Source organism: Pelophylax lessonae (assembly GCF_965119305.1).
Source record: "Pelophylax lessonae genome assembly, chromosome: 9".
NCBI classification, from domain to species: Eukaryota; Metazoa; Chordata; class Amphibia; order Anura; family Ranidae; genus Pelophylax; species Pelophylax lessonae.
In genome coordinates, this window is record NC_138776.1 from 26645997 (window position 1) to 26668408 (window position 22412).

Consider the following 22412-nt stretch of genomic DNA (forward strand, 5'->3'; position numbering starts at 1 on the left):
GTTGAGCTTCGCATTCCTGGCGTGATAGCCGAGGAGGATCCCCCACTTAAAGTTATTGCTTATGTGAGCCCTCCACCTGGGGGTAATGAGTATGCTCCTATGACTGTGGGTTCCAATGTTGAAGCTGTTGAGGCTGCTTTCATACGATTTCTTCAGCCCCAACGGGGAACTCCCCTACCTTCACTGCCTGCTGCTCCAGAACTTCAAAATATCTGCCAAACTTTTGCTCCTGATCTTCCTGGAGGGTGTGTGGGAAATCCATGGCGTCCCAAAGAGCTTCCAGCAGGGGGAGTGAGAGTGTTGCGGGTTTATGTGGAAATTTCACCAAGTTCAAATGGTAGTTTCTTTTTGCTAGAGACTGATACAAAAGAGGCTGCAAAGAATGGCTGGGAGATAGTACCAGAAAGGAAAGACTATCGTGTAAAATGTCCAAGAATGGATGTTGTTACTGTCCGGAACATTACCACACACCCAGTTATAATACCAGCCTGGAAAGAGGTAGCCTATTGTTACCCAGTGGAAACCATTAGCTCCTACACTGCCAAAGTCAAGGAGAAAGAAATCAAATTAGACTTTCACTTGAATGATGCTGATAGTCCTGCAGAGCACCAACAAGCACTAGGAGAGCAGCTAATGGAATACAATGATGTTTTCTCTACCGATGACATGGATGTTGGGTGTGCAAAAAGTATTCACCACAGTATTCGCCTAACAGATAGCACCCCATTTAGAGAAAGATCCAGGCACATACCTCTTAAAGATCTGGATGATGTTCGAGAGTGCTTGCACAAAATGAAAGATGAAAACATCATTGCTGAGTCTAAAAGCCTGTATGCATCCCCAATAGTGGTAGTCAGAAAGAAAAATGGTGGAGTGCGAATATGTGTTGACTACAGGACTCTAAATCGGCGAACAGTCCCAGATCAATACACGCTACCTCGCATTGAGGAAGCTCTTGATGCCCTGCAAGGCAGTAAATGGTTCACAGTAATGGACTTAAGATCTGGTTATTACCAGGTCCCAATGAGTGAAGAAGATCAAGAAAAGACGGCTTTTATTTGCACCCTGGGATTTTTCCAGTTTGTTCGCATGTCTCAGGGCATTAGTAGTGCACCTGCAACCTTTCAAGGTCTAATGGATCGGACCCTGGGAGACCTTTGTCCCACTCAATGTATCGTCTACCTTGATGACATAATTGTCTTTGGCTCCACTCTGGAGGAGCATGACCAGAGAATGTTTAAAGTGCTAGATTGTTTGAGGAAGGAAGGTCTGAAATTTTCACTGGACAAATGTAAGTTTGCTCGTTCTTCAGTAAACTTTGTGGGTCACATCGTATCTGCGGAAGGGGTAGCAACTGATCCTGCTAAGGTGGAGGCTGTGGTAACCTGGCCCCATCCCACAAATCTAAAAGAACTGAGGTCCTTCTTGGGATTTTGTGGCTATTATCGTCGATTCATTAGAGGCTATTCCAAGACTGCTCGGCCTCTTAATGACTTGCTTAAAGAAACCCCTGGCATGGACACAAACCGCAAAACTCATTTCAGTGAGAGATGGACTTCTGCTTGTGAGGAAGCTTTTCTACAGCTTAAGAAAAGTCTTACTGAAGCACCAGTGTTGGCTTATGCAGACCCACGAAAGCCATACATTCTGCATGTGGATGCCAGCTATGATGGATTGGGAGGAGTCTTACATCAAGAGTACCCAGGAGGACTAAGGCCTGTTGCTTATATAAGTCGCAGTCTAAGCCCAGCAGAAAAGAATTATCCTGTTCATAAACTGGAATTTCTTGCCCTGAAGTGGGCTATTGTTGAAAAGCTGCATGATTACTTGTATGGAACTCAGTTTGAGGTGAGAACCGACAACAACCCCCTGACTTATGTTTTGACTACAGCTAAGCTAGATGCCACTGGTCATAGGTGGCTTGCTGTCTTGTCTAATTATCAGTTCACTCTCAAGTACAAGCCGGGTCCCAAGAATATTGGGGCTGATGCTCTTTCTAGGTGCCCTGGATTACCCATGAACTTGGAAGAAAGTGACTGGGAGGAAGTACCTGGGCCTATTGTGGCTGCCTATTGTGCTACAGCTGCTGTACAAGGAGACAATATTGTTTTCTCTGACCTACGAGCTATTGATTCCCTGGGATCTGGTGAAGAGTGTATTCCAAACATATATTGCTGCCCCACTGCTTTAGGGGTGCCAGAAAACATCCAGCTGCAAAAGAAAGATATGATCCTTCTACAAAAAAGAGATCCAATAATCAGACATGTCAGAGAGTCTGTTTTCCGCAAAGATCCTAACTACATGAGAAAATATCTACCTGAGCAGAGTACCTACTATCTTAAGGAATGGGATAAGCTCAAAATAATTGATGGACTTTTATACAGGGTACATTTGTTTCATGATCATCCTGGAAGGAGACAGCTAGTGCTCCCTCAAGTCTATAGAAACTCTGTTTTGAGAAGTTTGCATGATCAACATGGGCATCTAGGAGTTGAAAAAACCTATGGATTAATCCAAGACCGATTCTTTTGGCCACGAATGAGGGAAGCTGTTGTGGACTATTGCCGCCGTTGTGTGAGATGTCTGCAACGGAAAACTCTGCCTACTCGAGCTGCTCCTATGGAACACTTGAAGAGTTCTGGTCCCATGGATTTAGTGTGCATGGACTTTTTGTGTATTGACAATGACAGCAGTGGTGTGGGAAATATTTTGATTGTGACTGATCACTATACTCGCTATGCTCAAGCCTATCCCACCAAAGATCAGAAAGCAGTAACTGTAGCCAAAGTGCTGTGGGAGAAGTTTTTTGTTCACTATGGATTGCCAAATCGACTTCACTCTGACCAGGGGTGGGACTTTGAAAGTCGCCTAATTAAAGAGCTGTTAACATTGCTTAACATCAACAAGAGCCGCACCACCCCTTATCATCCAGAGGGTGATGCTCTCCCTGAACGTTTCAATCGTACCTTGTTGAACATGTTGGGTACCCTCCCTAATGGTGCTAAGCAGACCTGGAGCCGACATGTGGGAGCTATGGTACATGCTTACAATTGCACCAGACATGAATCCACTGGCTTTTCTCCTTATTTTCTCATGTTTGGGAGAGAAGCCTGTCTCCCTATTGACATTCAGTTGGGCGTGTCTACTGATGGAGTGGAACAGAGGAATCACTATCAGTATGTGGCACGACTCAAACAGAGTTTGAAAGAGGCCTATCAGATGGCTGAGGAAAATGCTGCGAAATTAAATGCTGCCAATAAAAGGTGTTTTGATTCCAAAGTTCGTTACAAAGACTTACAACCTGGTGATAAAGTGTTTCTCCGCAATTTGGGACCCTCAGCCAAACATAAGTTAGCTGATCGCTGGAGAAATGAGTTGTTTGAAGTTGTAGAAAAACTGCCTAGGATTCCAGTATACAGGATTCAAGGACCTGAGGGTTGGATCAAAGCCTGGCATAGGAATCATTTGCTTCCGATACCACAAGTTGCTACTGTTGATGAGGAGCCACAATCTGACATTGTTTCAGATTCTAATGATGTGCCTTGTGCCAACAGTGGAGACCAGAGTGATGACAGTGACTGGTTTACACCTCCACCAGAGTCTCCTGTACAGGTTCATTCACCTAGTACTGATGGGGGCCTCCCTCAGAGGGGAGGTTTGAACCCAGCTACTCCTGCTTTTGAACCAACAGTCCAAAATTTTGCGCCTACAGTTCCAGGCATGGTTGGAGCACCAAGTTTCCCCACTAATGCTGTCTCAGACTGTGTACCAGTCAGCCAGCCACAGGCACTGTACCAGCGAGCCAGCCACCCACAGGCTCTGTACCAGCCAGCCAGCCACCCACAGGCCCTGTACCAGCCAGCCACAGGCACTGTACCAGCCAGCCAGCCACCCACAAGCCCTGTACCAGCCAGCCACCCACAGCCCCTGTGGCAGCCAGCCACCCACCCACCACAGGGTGCCAGCCAGCCACCCACCCACAACAGGGTACCAGCCAGCCAGCCACCCACAGACAGGGTGCCAGACAGCAAGCCACCCACAGGCCCTGTACCAGCCAGCCACAGGCACTGTACCAGCCAGCCACCCACAGGCTCTGTACCAGCCAGCCACCCACAGCCCCTGTCCCAGCCACCCACCTACCACAGGGTGCCAGCCAGCCACCTACCACAGGGTGCCAGCCAGCCACCCACCACAGGGTGCCAGCCAGCCAGCCACCCTCCACAGGGTGCCAGCCAGCCAACCACCCACCACAGGGTGCCAGCCAGCCACCACAATGTGCCAGATAGCCAGCCATCCACCACAAGGTGCCAGCAAGCCAGCCATCCACCACAAGGTGCCAGTAAGCCAGCATTAAACAAAAATTAACATATTCAGTACCAGATTTGTGTCAAAAATTGTCTTTATTTTTCCAAACTTTAAATGTCCCCGGGCTGCTGTGGGTGGGTGTATGGCTGTGATACACTCCCGCGAGACTAGTCCCGACTCCAGGCGAGGCTGTCCAAGGCGGGGGAGGCGGCCTAAGAAGGCAGAATGACGTCACAAAAATATTGGCAATATCGGCCAGTTCCGGGGCCGATACCGATATATTGGGGAAAGTGCATATTGGCCACCGATATATCGGCCTTGCCGATAATCAGTCTATCCCTACTGCCCACTATACTACACTGCCCACTACACTGCCCACTACACTGCCCACTACACTACACTACACTGCCCACTGCACTACACTACACTACACTGCCCACTGCACTATACTACACTGCCCACTACACTACACTTCCCACTATACTACACTACACTGCCCACTACACTACACTACACTGCCCACTAAACTACACTACACTGACCACTACCTACAATATTCCTATACTGATCACTACACAGCGTCCCCCTAACTGCTCTCCCCTAACTCACTCTGTCTGGCTGGCTGCTGCCACACGTACCTGAGATCCAGGCCGGAGGAGAAGACCGTGGCGGGTTAACAGCGAGGCGGTGGTGGGACTTCAGAACCAACCCCTGCGCATGTGCCAGCCACGGTCTCGGACAGGCCAGCCCCCTTGCCGCACATGACCCTATTCGCCCAATAACAGGGCGCAGCCTGAGACGGATCATGGCGGCCTGGAGCGCAGGGACATGGTATATAATGACACACTGGCGTGGGATTTCGCCCCCTCTATATTTTGTGCCACTGCCCCCTCAGCCCCCTCATGCAACGCTACTGCTACACAGATTGACAGTGACACAATCTAAGTCAGCGGTTCGGCAAAGTCTAGACAGCAGTGCTCCCTAGGCGGCTGCCTAGTTCACCTAGCAGGAGCACCGGCCCTGTGTGGAGGATCACTTTTCAGAGGGCTTTGACAGGCAATGATATCACCTCCCTACTGCCTGCTTTAACCTTTTGAAATGGCATTTTATTGCACCGCAACTTCATTGCATGCGGGGCAGTTGCGGTGCAGCCCCATTAACTTGTATGACGATGATACCACCTGCTGAGTGCAACATGCTATTTCATTTTTGCCACCACTGCACCATGGCTACAGCCTTGCGTGACTGTATTGCTGTGCTCAGGTGGGCAGATGGGAGGTGGTAAAACTGCAGCTCAACCACCTGCTTTTATTGCTGTCCTTGTGAGCGAGCACTAAGACAGAAGGGGATAAAATCATACTGGTCACTGGAAGTTAAACATGGCCCCTCATGGCAAAGAACTCTCTGAGAATCTGAAAAAAAGAATTGTTGCTCTACATAAAGATGGCCTAGGCTATAAGAAGATTGCCAAGACCCTGAAACTGAGCTGCAGCACGGTGGCCAAGACCATACAGCGGTTTAACAGGACAGGTTCCACTCAGAACAGGCCTCGCCATGGTTGACCAAAGGAGTTGAGTGCATGTGCTCTGTTGTCATATCCAGAGGTTTTTTTTGGGAAATAGACGTATGAGTGCTGCCAGCATTGCTGCAGAGGTTGAAGGGGTGGGGGGGTCAGCTTGTCTGTGGTCAGCCCATACGTCGCACACTGCATCGAATTGGTCTGCATGGCTGTGGTCCCAGAAGGAAGCCTCTTCTAAATATGATCACAAGAAAGCCCGCTAACAGTTTGCTGAAGACAAGCAGACTAAGGAAATGGATTACTGGAACCATGGCCTGTGGTCTGATGAGACCAAGATACACTTATTTGGTTCAAATGGTGTCAAGATTAGGTGGTGGCAACTAGGTGAGGAGCACAAAGACAAGTGTGTGTTGCCTACAGTCAAGCATGGTGGTGGGAGTGTCATGGTCTGGGGCTGCATGAGTGCTGCCGGCACTGGGGAGCTACAGTTCATTGAGGGAACCATGAATGCCAACATGTGCTGTGACATACTGAAGCAGAGCATGATCCCCTCCCTTTGGAGACTGGGCTGCAGGGCAGTATTCCAACATGATAACGACCCCAAACACAACTCCAAGACAACCACTACCTTGCTAAAGAGGCTAAGTGTAAAGGTAATGGACTGGCCAAGCATGTCTCCAGACCTAAACCCTATTGAGCATCTGTGCGGCATCCTCAAATGGAAGGTGGAGGAGTGCAAGGTCTCTCACATCCACCAGCTCTGTGATGTCGTCATGGAGGAGTGGAAGAGGACTCCAGTGGCAACCTGTGAAGCTCTGGTGAACTCCAGAGTGCTGGAAAATAAAAAAAAAGGCAGTGCTGGAAAATAATGGTGGTCACACAAAATATTGACACTTTGGGCCCAATATGGACATTGTCACTTAGGGGTGTACTCACTTCTGTTGCCCACGGTTTAGACATTCATGGCTGTGTGTTGAGTTATTTTGAGGGGACAGCAAATTTACACTGTTATACAAGCTGTACACTCACTACTTTACATTGTAGCAAAGTGTAATTTCTTCAGTGTTGTCACATGAAAAGATATAATAAAATATTTACAAAAATGTGAGGGGTGTACTCACTTTTGTGAGATACCGTATACACACACATATATATATATATACATTTTTTCCAATTGGATCCAATCTGAGAAATGTGTTGACCTTGGGAATTTTAGGTAACAGTTTCTTTCTTTCAGTTTTGTTTCTCTTACTGCAGTAAGTTCCATTTCTTCACTAACTCCTCTGCCTGCAGGCTCTCTCTATTCACTAAGCACAGCCGGGAATTTGGAGAACAGAAACTATAGCCAGACAACAAGGTAGCAGAGTAAGTCAAACAAGACCCTTTTCATTGCAATCAGATTAGCCAGTGGCGGCCCGTGCATAGGGGGCGCCAGAGCGCCGCCCCCCCTACCCCCTAAAAAAAAAGAAAAAAAAAATAAATTACAAAAAGAACAAATAAAGTTTTGAAAAAAAAAATCGTGTTCGCAGACCTATGCGATGGGCCTGGTGGCTATGGGGGGTGGGGTTTACGACCCAGAAGAGGCGCCGATTGGCTGCCTTCTGGGGGCGTAACCTGGGCGCAGGAAAAAGCGCTGAGCCACCCCCACCTTCGTGATATCCTGGCTGTGATTGGTCCAGTCTCCAGCCTGGACCAATCATCATCCAGGACATCGCTGACTCGCAATGGGGGCGTCACCGCCCGATCTCCTTCCCGCCGCCCGGACCGGAAGAAAGAAGACTGAAGAGGAGGACGTCCACGGCGCTGCTCGTCTCGGTTCCCGGTATCCCGCCATCCCGCCGCCGTCAGGAGGTAAGTGATTGAAGCGGCCGCGGTGTACGCTAGCGGATCCTGCCTGCCAGTAGTGGTGTTGGCCAGTGTGACACTGACAGGACCCAGGGGGGACGATCCGGCTGTGCAGGTAAAGAGCAGATGTCAGAGCGGTGCCAGGATGGAAGTAGTGTGGGCACAGTGTGTGTCATCCTGGGTGATGATGGATCGGAGCACCCTCCCCAGTGAGACTCATGTCCTGTTATCCCCGGAGTAGTCCAGGTCTCAGGATTATAAGCAGGATCTGGACATATCCCATACTCTGATTTCTACAGATTTCAGCAGATCAGCACCCCTCCCCTATAATAATAATAACTATAACTGCCCCCCTCCTTATAAAAACAGACAATCTTCATCTTCCTTTGTATTTGATGTTATCATTACCAGGTAATGCATTATGAGAAGGCAGACATGCTTTGTTTCTAACTGTAAAATGTGTATTATTGTAGTATGTGTACAGTGACAGCATCAAAATCTGAATTTATGGCCAGGCCTCTAACCCCCTATTATTGGGATATATACTGAGAGACACCTTAAAGAGGAAGTAAACCCTCCTCAGGAAGTTGTACCTATAGGTAAGCCTATGATAAGGCTTACCTATAGGTACTGTAAATATCTCCTAAACTTGCACCGTTTAGGAGATATTTACCTTTAATGCAGCCAGTGACGTCACTGGCGCATGCGCTCTGAAGGAACGGCTGATCGTGCCGTTCCTTCAGAGCCCCGTGCCGTGACCGTCGGCTCCCGCGCGCGTGCGCGGGAGTGACGTCACCGCGGCTCCGGCCAATCAGATGACCGGATGCCGCGATCCCGGAAGACGGGCGACATGTCATGTCGCCCGTCATACAGGTAAGAGAGCGGCACGGCGGGGGCTCGTTCTAAGGTAAGTATTTCATAATGAGCTAGTATGCGATGCATACTAGCTCATTATGTCTTTCTCTTGCAGGTTGTAAAAAAAAAAAAATATTTTTAAACGAGTTTACAACCTCTTTAATATGGGATGTACTGAGAGTGGGAGACCCCCTATTATGGATATACTGGGAGACCCTCTATTTTATTACATGGGTTCTCTCAGTATATACCAGAATAGGGGTCTCTCAGTATATATCCCATATGTGGGGGGTCACTTTCAGTCAGTGTATCCCATAATAGGGTGTCTCTCACAGTATATCCCATAATAGGGCCCCTGCTCCCTATTATGGGATATACTAGTACTGATGGACCCCTTAATATGTGATATATTTGGGAGAATTTGTTCACGCAAGCGAAATACAGGGGGCAAAATGGGTGGAGTCTGTAAGGGATGTGGCTTCTGAGAAGTGGGAGGGGTCAAATGGAAGGGAGGGGTCTTGCACCCCACCTTTTTAAAACTTCACCAGCCGCCACTGACCCTTGTTAAAGCTCTGCTGAGGGCTCATTCACATGTTTCACAGTGCTTGTCACTCCAATATGTGGAGGATCACTTTCAGAGGGCTTTGACAAACAATGATATCACCTCCCTACTGCCTGCTTTAACCTTTTGAAATGGCATTTTACCGCACCGCAATTGCGTTGCATGCGGGGCAGTTGTGGTGAAGCCCCATCAACTTGTACGACGATGATACCACCTGCTGAGTGCAACATTCTATTTAATTTTTGCCACCACTGCACCATGGCTACAGCCTTGAGTGATTGTATTACTGTGCTCAGGTGGGCAGGCGGGAGGTGGTAAAACTGCAGCTCATCCACATGCTTTTATTGCTGTCCTTGTGAGCGAGCGCTAAGACAGTAGGGATAAAATCATATGTAGTGCTACCCCCACAGGAGCCGCTTGAATATTTGTGCCCGGGCCTTCCACTGATCAATCCAAATCCAGTTACAGAGTATTTTCACACAGCCAGGTGCACACACTCCTCCGCTCGTTGTCTCCAGTGGACAGTCTAGGGGATTTTGTTTTGTTTTATTTGGAGAACTTGGATAGGAGAAGGGAATTAGTAGGATACTCCAAATTAACTATTCACAGGTGAGGGCAACTTTCTTAATAGAACTGTGTAGCAGACTATCAGTAGGACCATACTGCAGCTGTATGGAATGAATAAGTCCCTTTGTAGCTGAAGGAACACAGTGAACTTTGCCTCTTTAAGACACTAGCCAGTGTCCCCTTTAGCCTCCACCCAGCAACTGAGTTCTAGCACCAGGAGGGGGGATTTAGTAGCTGAGGACCCAGGGATCCCCTGTGGGGGTCTATACAAGGCTCCTGAAGCACACATGGCAGCCTTCCTCAATAGTACCAGACAGGATCCGTGGACATCCTCCCTCAGTCAGCTCTCAGAAGAACCATGGGTTGCAGCTTCAATGTTTCAAGCCTTAGGTTGCCCACCTGAGGCCACATGGCAGCCTGCACTGAGGAGAGGCAGCAGCCCCCTCACCACCTGGACTTCTCTCTGTAGAGGAAGACCCAGAGCCCATGTGCTCATCAAATATAATAGTCACCCAGCATGCATTGGGGCACCTCCCCTTCCAATTGGCCAGGGCTGTATAGACATTCATGCTCTCAGCTGTAAGGTTTCCACCCACTGGACAGTACTTTACACAGCTACTAGACCGGTGTGAAACTTCTCAAAACAGCATGAGCAGCACCAGAACAACCTGAGCAGACCTCACTAAACAATCACAGCCTCTGTTAGGCAGACAACACTTAACTTTGTCTAGAAACCAAAAACTATATACACAAACTCTAGCACCTACCTAGGTTTTGTAAACACCCTTTTAAAATTTCAGTGGCCACTGCGCCAAAATGTTTGCAGTTTGCATCTGACTCATGTACTGTACCTGTCAGAACCCAGCACCGAGGTCATGTCCATACTAAACTCTCTTTCCTCAGTCTCCTGGCAACTGCACTCAACACAATGACAGGCTCATGGCCGAGAAGTTTTTTAGTGGGGGAGGGCTGAGCCTGATGGGTAACTGAGAGATCAATTCCCCATCAGGTCTTGCCTGGCTGTTGATTGATGGTGCATGGCAGTGGGTGGACTCATAGTCACTTCAAGTCCAATAGCGACTTTCAAATCAGCCCACTGCTGTGCACTGTCAATCAACAGCCAGGATGATCTGATGGGCAACTAGTCTCACAGTTCCTCACTGGGCTCCACCCACCCAGTGACATCAGTCATTTCCCAAATATAGGCATTGCCATATATGGGTGATTACATCACCACTCTCCCTGGTTTCTTTGTTTACATTTAGCTTGTGGCCGGGGAATATCCTGGTCAGCTAAATGGGGCCAGAGAAATAGCCCTGTGAGGGGGTCACATGACAGCTTACCAGTACAGCCATGCCACACTCGTACCTTTGTGGGCAAGCTCAGAGCTGATCCTAATGTAGAGCAACCCCTTGTAGGAGCCGCTCAGTAGATGCCCAGGATTATTTCTTACTAGTAATTGCCTCGCAGCAGTTCCAATCCCTCATCAACCAGTCTAAAAGTCTATGCTTTTTCTGATGCTTTAATGAAAACCTAAACTTGGATAGGTAGAGGGCAGTGGCGGCCCATCCATTAGGGGTGCAGGGGCGCCGCCCCCCCATCCATGTGTCCGGCCCCCTAATCTACATGCAGGGCGCCGGATGCATGGATTCCAATGGGTTTTTTTTTTTGAAGCACGTGATTAGAGCCAGAGGCTCCAATAGGCTTCAAAAAAGGGTGGGCTCGGGGCGCAGAGCACTGTGCCCTGAGCCCACCCAGTTGTGTGACAACAGAGCAATGAATATTCGCTATTGTCACACGGATCCTCCTTCTGGCCAATCAGGAAGTGGGTCTTGAGATCCGTTTCCCGATTGGCCGAAAGGAGAAGCAATGCCATTAGCCAAGAAGGAGGGGTACGGTGTGTGGGCTGGTGTGGTCTGGGGGGGGGTATGGTGTGGTCTGGGGGGGGGTATGGTGTGGTCCCCCCGGCCCATGGAGCACCAGCCGCCACTGGTAGAGGGAACTTGTAGGACACTCCAGTAGCCTTTAGTAGCAATGTGAGGACACTAAACTTTCACTTAGAACCGTGAATCAAGTCCTTACACAAGTAAATGATGGACTGAGTTTTATAGTAACTTGAAGAGACTAATCTTTCTCTTAGTAAATCCTAACAAAGTCCTTTCACTAAGAATTAAATAGACTGAGCTCTTCAGGATTCCAGACTCAATGTCCCTTTTAAACACACAGACTTTAAAATAAGAGGGATATAATGGAAAATACATGGGTAGAGATGGATGAACATCGGCCGGGGCTGTTCGCGAAAGTCAGCCGCAAATTTTCTCAAAAGTCCGCGAACCGCGAGTTCGCGGCGGGCCCCATTGACTTTAATGAGAGGGGAACTTTAAAAACCTTTAGGTCATATTTGCAGCCACAAAAGACGTACTAGCTGTGCACAAATAGTCCCATCACATGGACAATGTCATAACAGAAGTATTGCAATTGAAAAAGTTGCCCTAAATTATTATTTTTTCTTTTTACAGCAAAAAAATTTTTTTTCTTTTTTCATAAATCAGCCAGAACTGACAGCAGCCGGTAAATACATTGTCTAATACAAATAGGGTCCATTCACACATCTGTAAAATGGGTCCGCATCCATTCCACAATTTGGCGGAACCTTTACAGACCCATTGTTTTTCATTTCCAGTTTGAAAGATTAGGCATTCACAGGATAAAGAAGTAAGTGTCGGTCATTCCAGGCCCCAAAAATTAGCCCACATGCGTTTACCTGACAGCTAAGAACGTAGTATTCTGTGGCTAAAGGTACATTAGGCATTCACAGGATACAGAAGTAAGTATCGGCCAGTATTGGCCCCAAAAATTGGCCCACATGGGTTTACCTGACAGCTAAGAATGTAGTATTCTGTGGATGAAGGTACATTAGGCATTCACAGGATACAGAAGTAAGTGTCGGCCTGTATAGGCCCCAAAAATTAGCCCACATGGGTTTACCTGACAGCTAAGTACGTAGTATTCTGTGGCTGAAGGTAGATAAGGCATTCACACAGTATCCAGAAGTAAGTGTCGGCCTGTATAGGCCACAAAAATTAGCTCACATGGGTTTAACTGACAGTAAAGAACTTAGTATTTGATGGCTAGAGGTACAGTAGGCGTTCACAGGATACAGAAGTGTCGGCCTGTATAGGCCCCAAAAATATTTTTTGAATATTGTGAAAGATGATGTCACGCCGAGTAAATAGATGTTATGGTTTTAAAATTGCGCACACCCGCGGAATGGCGACAAACTACGGTCAATAAAAATCTCCATTAGCAACGTTTTATAATTTTTAACGGTTACCAGTTTAGAGTTAGAGAGTAGCTCTTTTTTTAAATTATTGCTCTCGCTCTGGCGATCGCGGAAATACCTCACATGTGTGGTTTGAACAGAGATTTCATTTGCGGGCACGACTCTTTCTATCGTGCGCACGCTCACCGCGACGGGTGATTAAATGTTATATTTTTTTTTCCTATTTATTTATTTTTTTTTCATTTTAGCACAGGTTTAAAAAATGTGATCACTTTTATTGCTGTCACAAGCAATGTAAACATCCCTTGTGACAGTAATAGGCAGTGACAGGCACTCTTTATGGAGGGATCCGAGGTCTAAAAGACCCCAGACCTCTTCACTGCACTTCCATGTATTCAAAATGCCGAAAAGGGCATTTTTGTATACAGTCACTTTTCAAATTCAGCGCCTTTAGCAGCCAAGTAACCCGGATGCGAAGTCATGGTTGCCACCTCCGGGTTACGTCATCGGAGACCCGATTGAAGCCGCACATGTCGGCTGGTTGTTCGGGTCTCCGGGTGGGACGGGAGACCCGGGTAGAGCCGCGGAAGGCGGTGGGAGGGGGGGCCGTATCAGTCATTACCGCCTGGAAGCCGATCGCCGGCATTAAAAAATAGTACCTGGATGATGCCTCTAGCTGCAGGCATCACCCCGGTACAACCACTTCTTGCAGCCGACGTAGGTCTATGTCCATTTGCGGTAAGTGGTTAAAGTGGTTCTAAAGCTTTAAGGTTTTTCACCCTAATGCATTTTATGCATTAAGGTGAAAAACCTTCTGTGCTCCAGCGCCCCCCATACCCCCATTTTTCCTTACCTGAGCCCGATCCAGCGATTGTGCACAAGTGCTGCGGTTCCAGCTGCTGTCTCTCTTCTAATTGCACAGATTGATCGCAGCAGGAGCCAGTGCCGGGGCAAAATCATCCAGTGCCCAGGGCAAAGATGGCAAATTGCACCCCCCCCTCTACTTCATTATGTGCGAGCCTATGAGGAGGAGGGGAAGAGGAAACACAACCGGCACCTCCTCCAGGATCTCTCCTGCTCTCCTCGCTTCTTCCAGCGCTGGGCTGACAGAAGTAGTGATGCCGCTGTCCAGGGCCTGCCTTTGTGGTGTGCGAGCTGTGCGGCCGCACAGGGCGCCATGGGCAACAGGGGCTTCCGTGCAGCCATCACAGCTCACAGAGGATCAGGCCGTGCAGCGGGAGGTAAGCGGCGGCCGCGGCCTGTGTTGGCCCTGTCCAGGCCACGGCCGCCGCTTACCTCCCGTTGTACGGCTGTGCCTCTGTCTCCTACTGCTGCAGGGCTGAGCTGTGTATCTCACAGAGCTCAGCCTCAGAGACACCGCCGCTGACAGATCCCCCTCCTCCTGTCTCCAGGGATTCCAGAAGAGAGAGATCGTCAGCTCCTCCTCTTCCCGCCCCTTCTCCACCTGGGTCTGCCCTGCCCACACTCCCCAGGGATGTGTGGGTGGGAAGTTTAAACAGAAGAAGAAAAGAAAAGCTGCAGACAGCCTGGGCCTCGTTCCTGGGGTAAGGAAGCTCTCTCTCCTGCCTCAGTTTATAAAACAAATGTAAGGGGGCTCTGTGGGGGCCTCTGATGTAAGGAGAGGCTCTGTGTGGGTCTCTGATGTATGGGGGGTCTCTGATGTAAGAAGGGCTCTGTGGGAGGTTTCTGATGTAAGGGGGGGTCTCTAAAGTAAGGGGGGCTCTGTGTGGGGGGAGCTCTGATGTAAGGGGGGCCTCTGATGTAAGGGGGGGCTCTGGGGGGGTCTCTGATGTAAGGGGGGTATCAGATGTAAGGGGGGCTCTTTGGGGGTCTCTGATGTAAGGGGGGTCTCTGATGTAAGGGGGGCTCTGATGTAAGGGAGGTTTCTAATGTAAGATGGGCTCTGGTGTAAGGCGGGCTTTGTGGGGGGTCTCTGATGTAAGGGGGGCTCTGTGGGGAGTCTCTGATGTAAGGGGGGTGTCTGATGTAAGAGGAGGGCTCTCTGTGTGGGGTCTCTGATGTAAGGGGGGTCTCTAATGTAAGGGGGACTAAATTATTAGTGATTAGTGATCATAAAAAAGGAAAGTCCAATGAAGTGCAAAAAAGGTGCAAGAAAATGTGCAAAAAAATTGAAAATAAATATTTTTGGTGAAAAATCTTCAAGGGAAGGTGTGCGCCAAAAAAGCACCCTATGTGCTGCTTCCCCCAATAACCCCAAACTGACTCACCAGACTTAAATAAAAGCCTATGTATTTTATGGAATCACGCGGGTACCCCATGAAGAGGCATAACTAGAACCTTCAGGGCTCCAGTGAAAGAAACCATGAAGGTTTCCCCCCACGATTAGTGGCAGTGGTGGTGGGGGGTGGATAGGATTAGTGGCAGAGGTGGTGGTGTGGGGGGTGGTATCCACTGAGGGAGGTGGGGGGGATGGGATCAGTGGCAGCAGTTGCGAGGGTGGTGCGATCAGACCACTAATGGTGGTGGGGGGATAGGATCAGTCCAATGATGGAGGGGGGAGGGATCAGTGGCAGTGGTGGTGGGGGGGGGGGTAGGATCAGTCCACTGGTGTTGGGGGGGGGGTGGTATCAGTGGCAGCAGCGGTGGTGGTGGGGGCATAGGATCAGTCCACTGATGGTGGTGAGGGGGATTGGATCAGTAGCAGCGGTGGTGGTGGGATAGGAATGACATCAGTGGAGGTGGTGGGGATAAAGATGACATCGGTGGTGGTGGTGGGGATAGGGATCACATCAGTCCACTGCCTCTGATGTCATCCCTATACCCACCCCATCACCACTGCCCAATGGGAGGGGGATGGGATCAGTTAAAGACAGAGGTGGATATGGGATCAGTGGCGGAAGGATGGTTGTAGAGGGAAGGGATCAGTGGGAGAGGGATGATGGTGGAGGGATGGAATCAGTGGCTGAGGGATGATGGTGGAGGGATGGAATCAGTGGCTGAGGGATGGTGGTGGAGAGATGGGGTTAGTGGCGGAGGGATGGTGGTGGGGGGATGGGATCAGTGGCAGAAGGTTGGTGGTGGAGGGATGGGATCAGTGGTGGAGGGACGGAATCAGTGGCAGAGGGATGGTGGTGGAGGGATGGGGTTCAGTGGTGGAGGGATGGGGTCAGTAGCAGAGGGATGGGGTGGAGGGATTACATCAGTGGCAGAGGGATTGTGGTGGAGAGATGAGATTAGTGGCAGGGGGATGGTGGTGGAGGGATGGGATCACTGGCAGAGGGATGGTGGTGGAGGGATGGAATCAGTGGCAGGGGGATGGTAGCGGAGGGATGGGATCAGTGGCAGAGGGATAGTGGTGAGTGATGGGATCAGTGCCAGAGGGATAGTGGTGGAGGGATGGAATCAGTGGCGGAGGGATGATGATGGAGGGATAGGATCAGTGGCAAAGGGATGGTAGTGGAGGGATAGGATCAGTAGCAGAGGGATGGTGGCGGAGGGATGGGATCAGTGGCAGAGGGATAGTGGCGGAGGGATGAGATCAGTGACAGAGGAATGGTGGTGGAGGGATGAGATCAGTGACAGAGGGATGGTGATGGAGGGATGGGATCGGTGACACTGGCACTCACCAGCTCTCAGTGTCAACCGATTCCCCCTCTTCCTTGCTCACTGTGTCTCTGCCTCTCTGCTCTCTCTTCTGGTGCCTCCAGTGATACCTCTACTGACATGGGGTCTCAACGCAGAGAAGAGAGCTCTTCCCCCTTCACTCTACTGGCAGTCAGCTCGTCAGCTGACTCACTGCTCCAGTCTGCTCCGCCTCCTTACGTCATGTCATTAATCTGACTGCAGCAGGCACTCGTCACCCTTGGCACCAACAGTGACAGAATGGGCGGGCAGGGCCCTCCACAGTGGCTGAACTCCAGGGCCCGGTCGCAAGTGCGACTGCTGGGTCCCTGGTAGTTACGGCACTGCCCCCATGAAAAGTGGCTTTCCGTGGGGGCACCTGATGAAGAGGAGAGGCCTGGACTGCCAGCGGACAACCCCTGAAGGAGAAGATCGGGGCTGCTCTGTGCAAAACAATTGCACAGAGCAGGTTTGTATAACATGTTTGTTAATTTTATTTATTTTTTTTTTAATCAAAGATTGACAACCACTTTAAACGAAATAAACAAATTAACTACCCTAACTACATACTCAAAAAAAGGAAATATATATTCTACAGTTCTGCAAAGCAAATTTAGAGTTTAGTCCCACTTCACACTGGAGAGATGCGGGAAACCCTGCGAATCAGTGCCCGTTCCTGCACCGCACCAGAATCGCACAGTGTTTCACACTGAGATCTGCAAATCACTGGCGTGACACCCCAAAATTGGTTTGCAGATTGCAGTGCGAACTGTAAAATGGTGCAGGAATTAGATCGCATAGGTGTGAACACCCATGCATTTTCGATTGCAGTGCGAACCAAAAAAAGGGTCCTGCATACATTTTGTATGGCTTAAGTCGCATCGCATGGACATGGCATGTAATCTGCACAGCAATGTGGTGCGAATCACATGCGATGTCTGGCATCGCACTAGTGTGAACCGGCACTTATAGTTTTGCAAAATGTTTCTCCCATTTTTCCATTTTAATTCGATGTGTGAATCTTGGGAGAAAGCTGTGTGAGTTACGTGTGAAAAAAAATTTCCACTATCAAGTGGATATAGGAGGAGTCCCCTGTAGTGCATTTGCACATCTTTCCCAGCAAGGAGTATTATCTCCAAGGGTTAGAAAGGCTGGATTCATCTCTTTTTCATGGATAGTGTAGGACCCACTGATAATGGGATACTTTGACGCAGTAGTGGGCTTGAGCACTATATGGCCATATAGTGGGACCAAATCCCCATTTTTATTTATGGATTGTCTTCAAATTCGGTAATAATTTCTTTTGCATGTGTGCGCTATTCTTTTTTAATATACATGTTTTGGTTCATAGCTGCAGCAGCTTTAGAAATACATGGGTATGCTCCCCCAAATTTTTTGCTTGTTTAATAAAAAATATAAGAAGAGTTCTTTTTTGCTTTCATTTTGCTTCGCCTCCCACGCCCTGTGTTTCGTTTCTTCCTCTCTGACTCGTCTCTAGGGGTGGATCTTTTGTTCCACTCAACTCCTATTACACAGACAGATTGTGACTCAGAATCTGACTAAATTCTGCTCTCTGTACATCGTTTTTGTAGCAATTACTAATATCTCAAGCAGATATATCCACCTTCAGGATGGGGATCGGAGAACGCCAACAAGAGTCTGATATTAAGGCAGTGGAGGAGGGTAAGGGACGCTTTTTTCTCCGCACTCAGGGGCAGGGCGAAGCTGCACCGAGCTGAAGCTGTTTCTACTGCATGATGAATCCAGACAATTTCTCTAACATATGTACGAGGTTTACAAGGTTTTACCTGGACTAGTGCAAACAACAGAGCAGTTGTTTTTTTTTCATTTAGTGTTCTTTGTATTTCTGTTTTTTTCCATCTCTTTGTATTTAATCACTAATTGTTCTGTTATATGTTTAGTATTTATTTATTTTTTATTTTTTTTACTGAATTATCAGTGCAACTTTTTTTCCCTGTATATATGGCTTTTTTTTCCTTTTTTTGTGTATTTGTTCCTTATCATATATTATTATATATTATTATTATTATATAGTATATTATATATTATATTGAGTTCTGTTGCATACCTTACAATTTTCTGTTGGAAGCTATGTTGTGTATATATATATATATATATATATATATATATATATATATATATTATTAGTGATCGACCGATGATCGGCGGCCAATATGCACTTTCCCCGATATATCGGAATCGGCCCCTGAGATAACCAATATTACCGATATTTCGGGAAAGTGCTTGTACCAGAGTGATGCCTGCAGCTAGAGGCATCACCCTGGTACCGGCGTCCATAACCGACGGTCGGCTATCTTGTAATGACAACCGAAGCCGCTCAGCTGTCATTACAAGGAGCGGGAGGGGACGTCCTGCCGCCTTCCACGGCTCGCCCACTGGGAGACCGAGGCATCCTACCTCCACCGCCGTTTTTATATGTCCAAAAAAAATCGGCCGATACCGCTATCCGATGACCAAAATATCGGTATCGGCATTAAAAAAACGATATCGGTCGATCACTACTTAAAACCATTAAAAACGCCAAGTTTGGCTGTTTTGAATGCTGTCATTTTTTTGAATTTGGCGCAGAGTACCTGGAAGTAATGTCATGACATCACTTGCGGGTTTTTACATGGAGACCCTATCAGAGCCGAATGCAGCTTTGAATGGGTCTTCGGCAGTGTCCTGCCAAGGACAGCGGCCGTGCAGGCTGGTTGTTCGGTGTTGTGCCGAAACCAGGCACTCGGCTGTGGTCGAAACTCCGCCTCTCTAGCCGTCTGCAATCCAGCTCCGCCTCACCAGCTGAAATTAATTCCGCCCCTCCAGCCTTCTGCGCTCCAGCTCCTCTCATGCTCCCTCCGCTCCGTGTAGTCTATGTTTATAAAAGACTACACTACTTTAGCCGAGTGCCTGGGAAAACTGGTCCGGGTCACTCGGTGGGACGGAAGACCAGGGCGAGCCCTGCAAGGCATCGGTTGTCATTACAAGACAGCTGACCATCGGCTATGGACACCGGTACCGAAGTGATGTCTTTAGCTGCAGGCATCACTCCGGTACAGCACTTTCCGAAATATCGGTAATATGGCCGATTCCGATATATATCAGGGAAAGTGCATATCGGCCCCCGATATTTTGGCTTTGCCGATAATCGGTTGATCCCTAGTATAAATACATAAGGGGGATATGATCTCCATGTATAAATATCTAAGGGGGGATATGATGACCATGTATAAATATATAAGGGGGGATATGATCACCATGTATAAATACATAAGGGGGGATATGATCACCATGTATAAATACATAAGGGGGGATATGATCAACATGTATAAATACATAAGGGGGGATATGATTACCATGCATAAATACATAAGGGCGGATATGATCTCCATGTATAAATATCTAAGGGGGGATATGATGACCATGTATAAATATATAAGGGGGGATATGATGACCATGTATAAATACATAAGGGGGGATATGATCACCATGTATAAATACATAAGGGGGATATGATCACCATGTATAAATACATAAGGGGGGATATGATTACCATGCATAAATACCTAAGGAGTTATATGATCACCCTGTATAACTACATAAGGGGTCCATATAGTGAAGTTATTGTTGAGTTATTTACTTTAAGGTCATCACAGAGGGGGCACTCTTTACGTCTAGAGGAAAAGAGATTTCATCTCCAAATAGGGAAAGGCTTCTTCACAGTAACAGCTGTGAAAATGTGGAATAGACTCCCTCAAGAGCTGGTTCTGGCTAGCTTAAGAGATTGTTTTTAGAAAGGCCCGGATTCTTTCCTAAATGTACAATATATAACTGGGTACTATTTATAGGTAAAGTTAATCCAGGGAATATCTGATTGCCTCTTGGTGGATCAGGAAGGATTTTTTCCCCCTGCTGGAGCAAATTGGATCATGATTTATTGTTTTTTTTTTTGCCTTTCTATGGATCAACTGTGGGTATAGGATTGTTTATATTCAGTATATATGTATATATATATATATTATTTCTTTCCTTCTATTGAGTGAACTAGATGGACTTGTGTGTTTTGTTTTTTTTTACCCAAAATATAGTTGGCAGATTGTGGCAGATTGTTTCCAGTTGCTGTGATAAAAGACTTAGTGCACTGGTATGTAGTATTAAAAATGACTATATCTACAACTCATGATACATTAGTGTGATGGTCAGTGGGAAGAATGCTCCTTAGAGCCGGTTCACATTGCCACGACTTTTCGGCCTCCATTCTGTGCAATGGAACCGTTCTAATCAGAGCGACTCAAGTCGCTCCGACTTAGAAAAAGGTTCCTGCACTACTTGGGGGTGACATCGGAGCGGCTTGCATTGACTTCTATTAGAGAAGTCGTTAGCAAGCCGCGATGAAGTCGTGCTGCACGGGCAGCTTCACAGTCGGGGCAACTTTGAGTCGCCCCAGTGTGAACCGGCTCTTACTCTTGGGGTCAAATGAAACATCTAGATAAGGGTCTCCCCACCAGGGTTCCTCCAGAGGTTGCTAGGGGTTCCTTGGCCAATGATCAGTTTCTGCCTTTCAGATAAGTTCCCAATGACATCATTGATCTTTCTAGCTATCTGTAAGAGAGTTATTCTTCCCACTGACCATCACACTAATGTATCATGAGTTGTAGGTCTAGTCATTTTTAGCAGGAGTTCCCCGAGGCCAGAGTGTTTTTTCAAGGGTTCCTCTGTATTTCAAAGGTTGAGAAAGCCTGGACTAATGAATACAAGAGCCTATAGGAGTTAATCAGACCCTACTGTCTACAACAGAAAGTTATGTTGTCATACCAGCTATGAAAAGCAGAAAATCCCTGACAAGGCGCAATTTCCTGGTATAAAAGAAAATAGAAGAAATGGAACAACTCGTAGGCTTCAAGCCTTTGTTGTTAGGAGCTATGGAATAAGAGACGAGTGACACCATCTGGTGCACTAATATATTATTTTATTTTTTACTATATTTATTGTATTAAGAGTAATCTCATGGAAAAACGATTGTTTCTTCCTTGCATTGTCTCTTCTATCCTGTAACTGTTTAGTGCTGGTTCACATTGGTGCAATGCGGAAACCCCGCAAATCCAATGCAGGTTCCCACATCGCACCCGACTCGCAAGCAGTTCACACTGCCATATGCGAATCGCTGGGGTGTCAATACAAAACGACACCCCCCAGATTAGTTCGCATATCGCAGTGCGAACTGTCAGTTCGGACAGGAATTGGATCGCATAGGTGCGACCACCCATGCGATACGATTCGGGTGCGGACCAAAAAAAAGGGTCCTGTGCGACTTTGGTCCGAATGCAATGCCAATTCAGCCATACAATCTGGATGGCTGAATTGGCATTGCACAGACATCACATGTGATTTGCAGAGCAGTGCAGTGCGAATCACATGCGATGTCTGACATTGCATATATGTGAATCGGCACTTAAACTGATTTCCTAATAGCCAGAAAGGATATAAATCCACTTTGCGTGCATCTAATGCCTTTACAAACCCAGATTTACTTTGTTAAAGTAGCAGTGAGCAGAGAGCAGAACCTTGATGATCTCATTATGCTAGTTGCAGTGGTAATTATAACCAGAAACTTCAAGAGTTCTCAGCGATTCTAGATGTGACTTGTCTCGTAATCTGTCAGCATATTAGACATCCTCTTTACTACTCATAAAAGTTTCCCAGGGCATAATGGTTGTTATTCACCGCAGACTCTTTTGGGTGTGGAGGGTGGCAGAGGGATATTTGTGGTACCAAAAAAATTTAGGTAGGAATATTTTGTTAAAATATTCTTTATTTAATTAAATTTTTTATTTAACAAATACAATGCATTA

At 47.6% G+C, this 22412-nt stretch overlaps 1 protein-coding gene across 1 annotated transcript in view; it reads left to right on the top strand.

Annotated features, from left to right (window-relative positions):
* Positions 1–18160: 18160 nt before the first annotated feature.
* Positions 18161–22412, top strand: part of LOC309564179 (C-type lectin domain family 2 member F-like) — a 33266-nt gene continuing 29014 nt past the window's right edge. Inside the window, exon 1 of the mRNA XM_082268811.1 lies at positions 18161–18222. Coding sequence (XP_082124937.1) covers positions 18171–18222 — 52 coding nt within the window. The 5' untranslated portion in view covers positions 18161–18170. The remainder of the gene's footprint in view (positions 18223–22412) is intronic.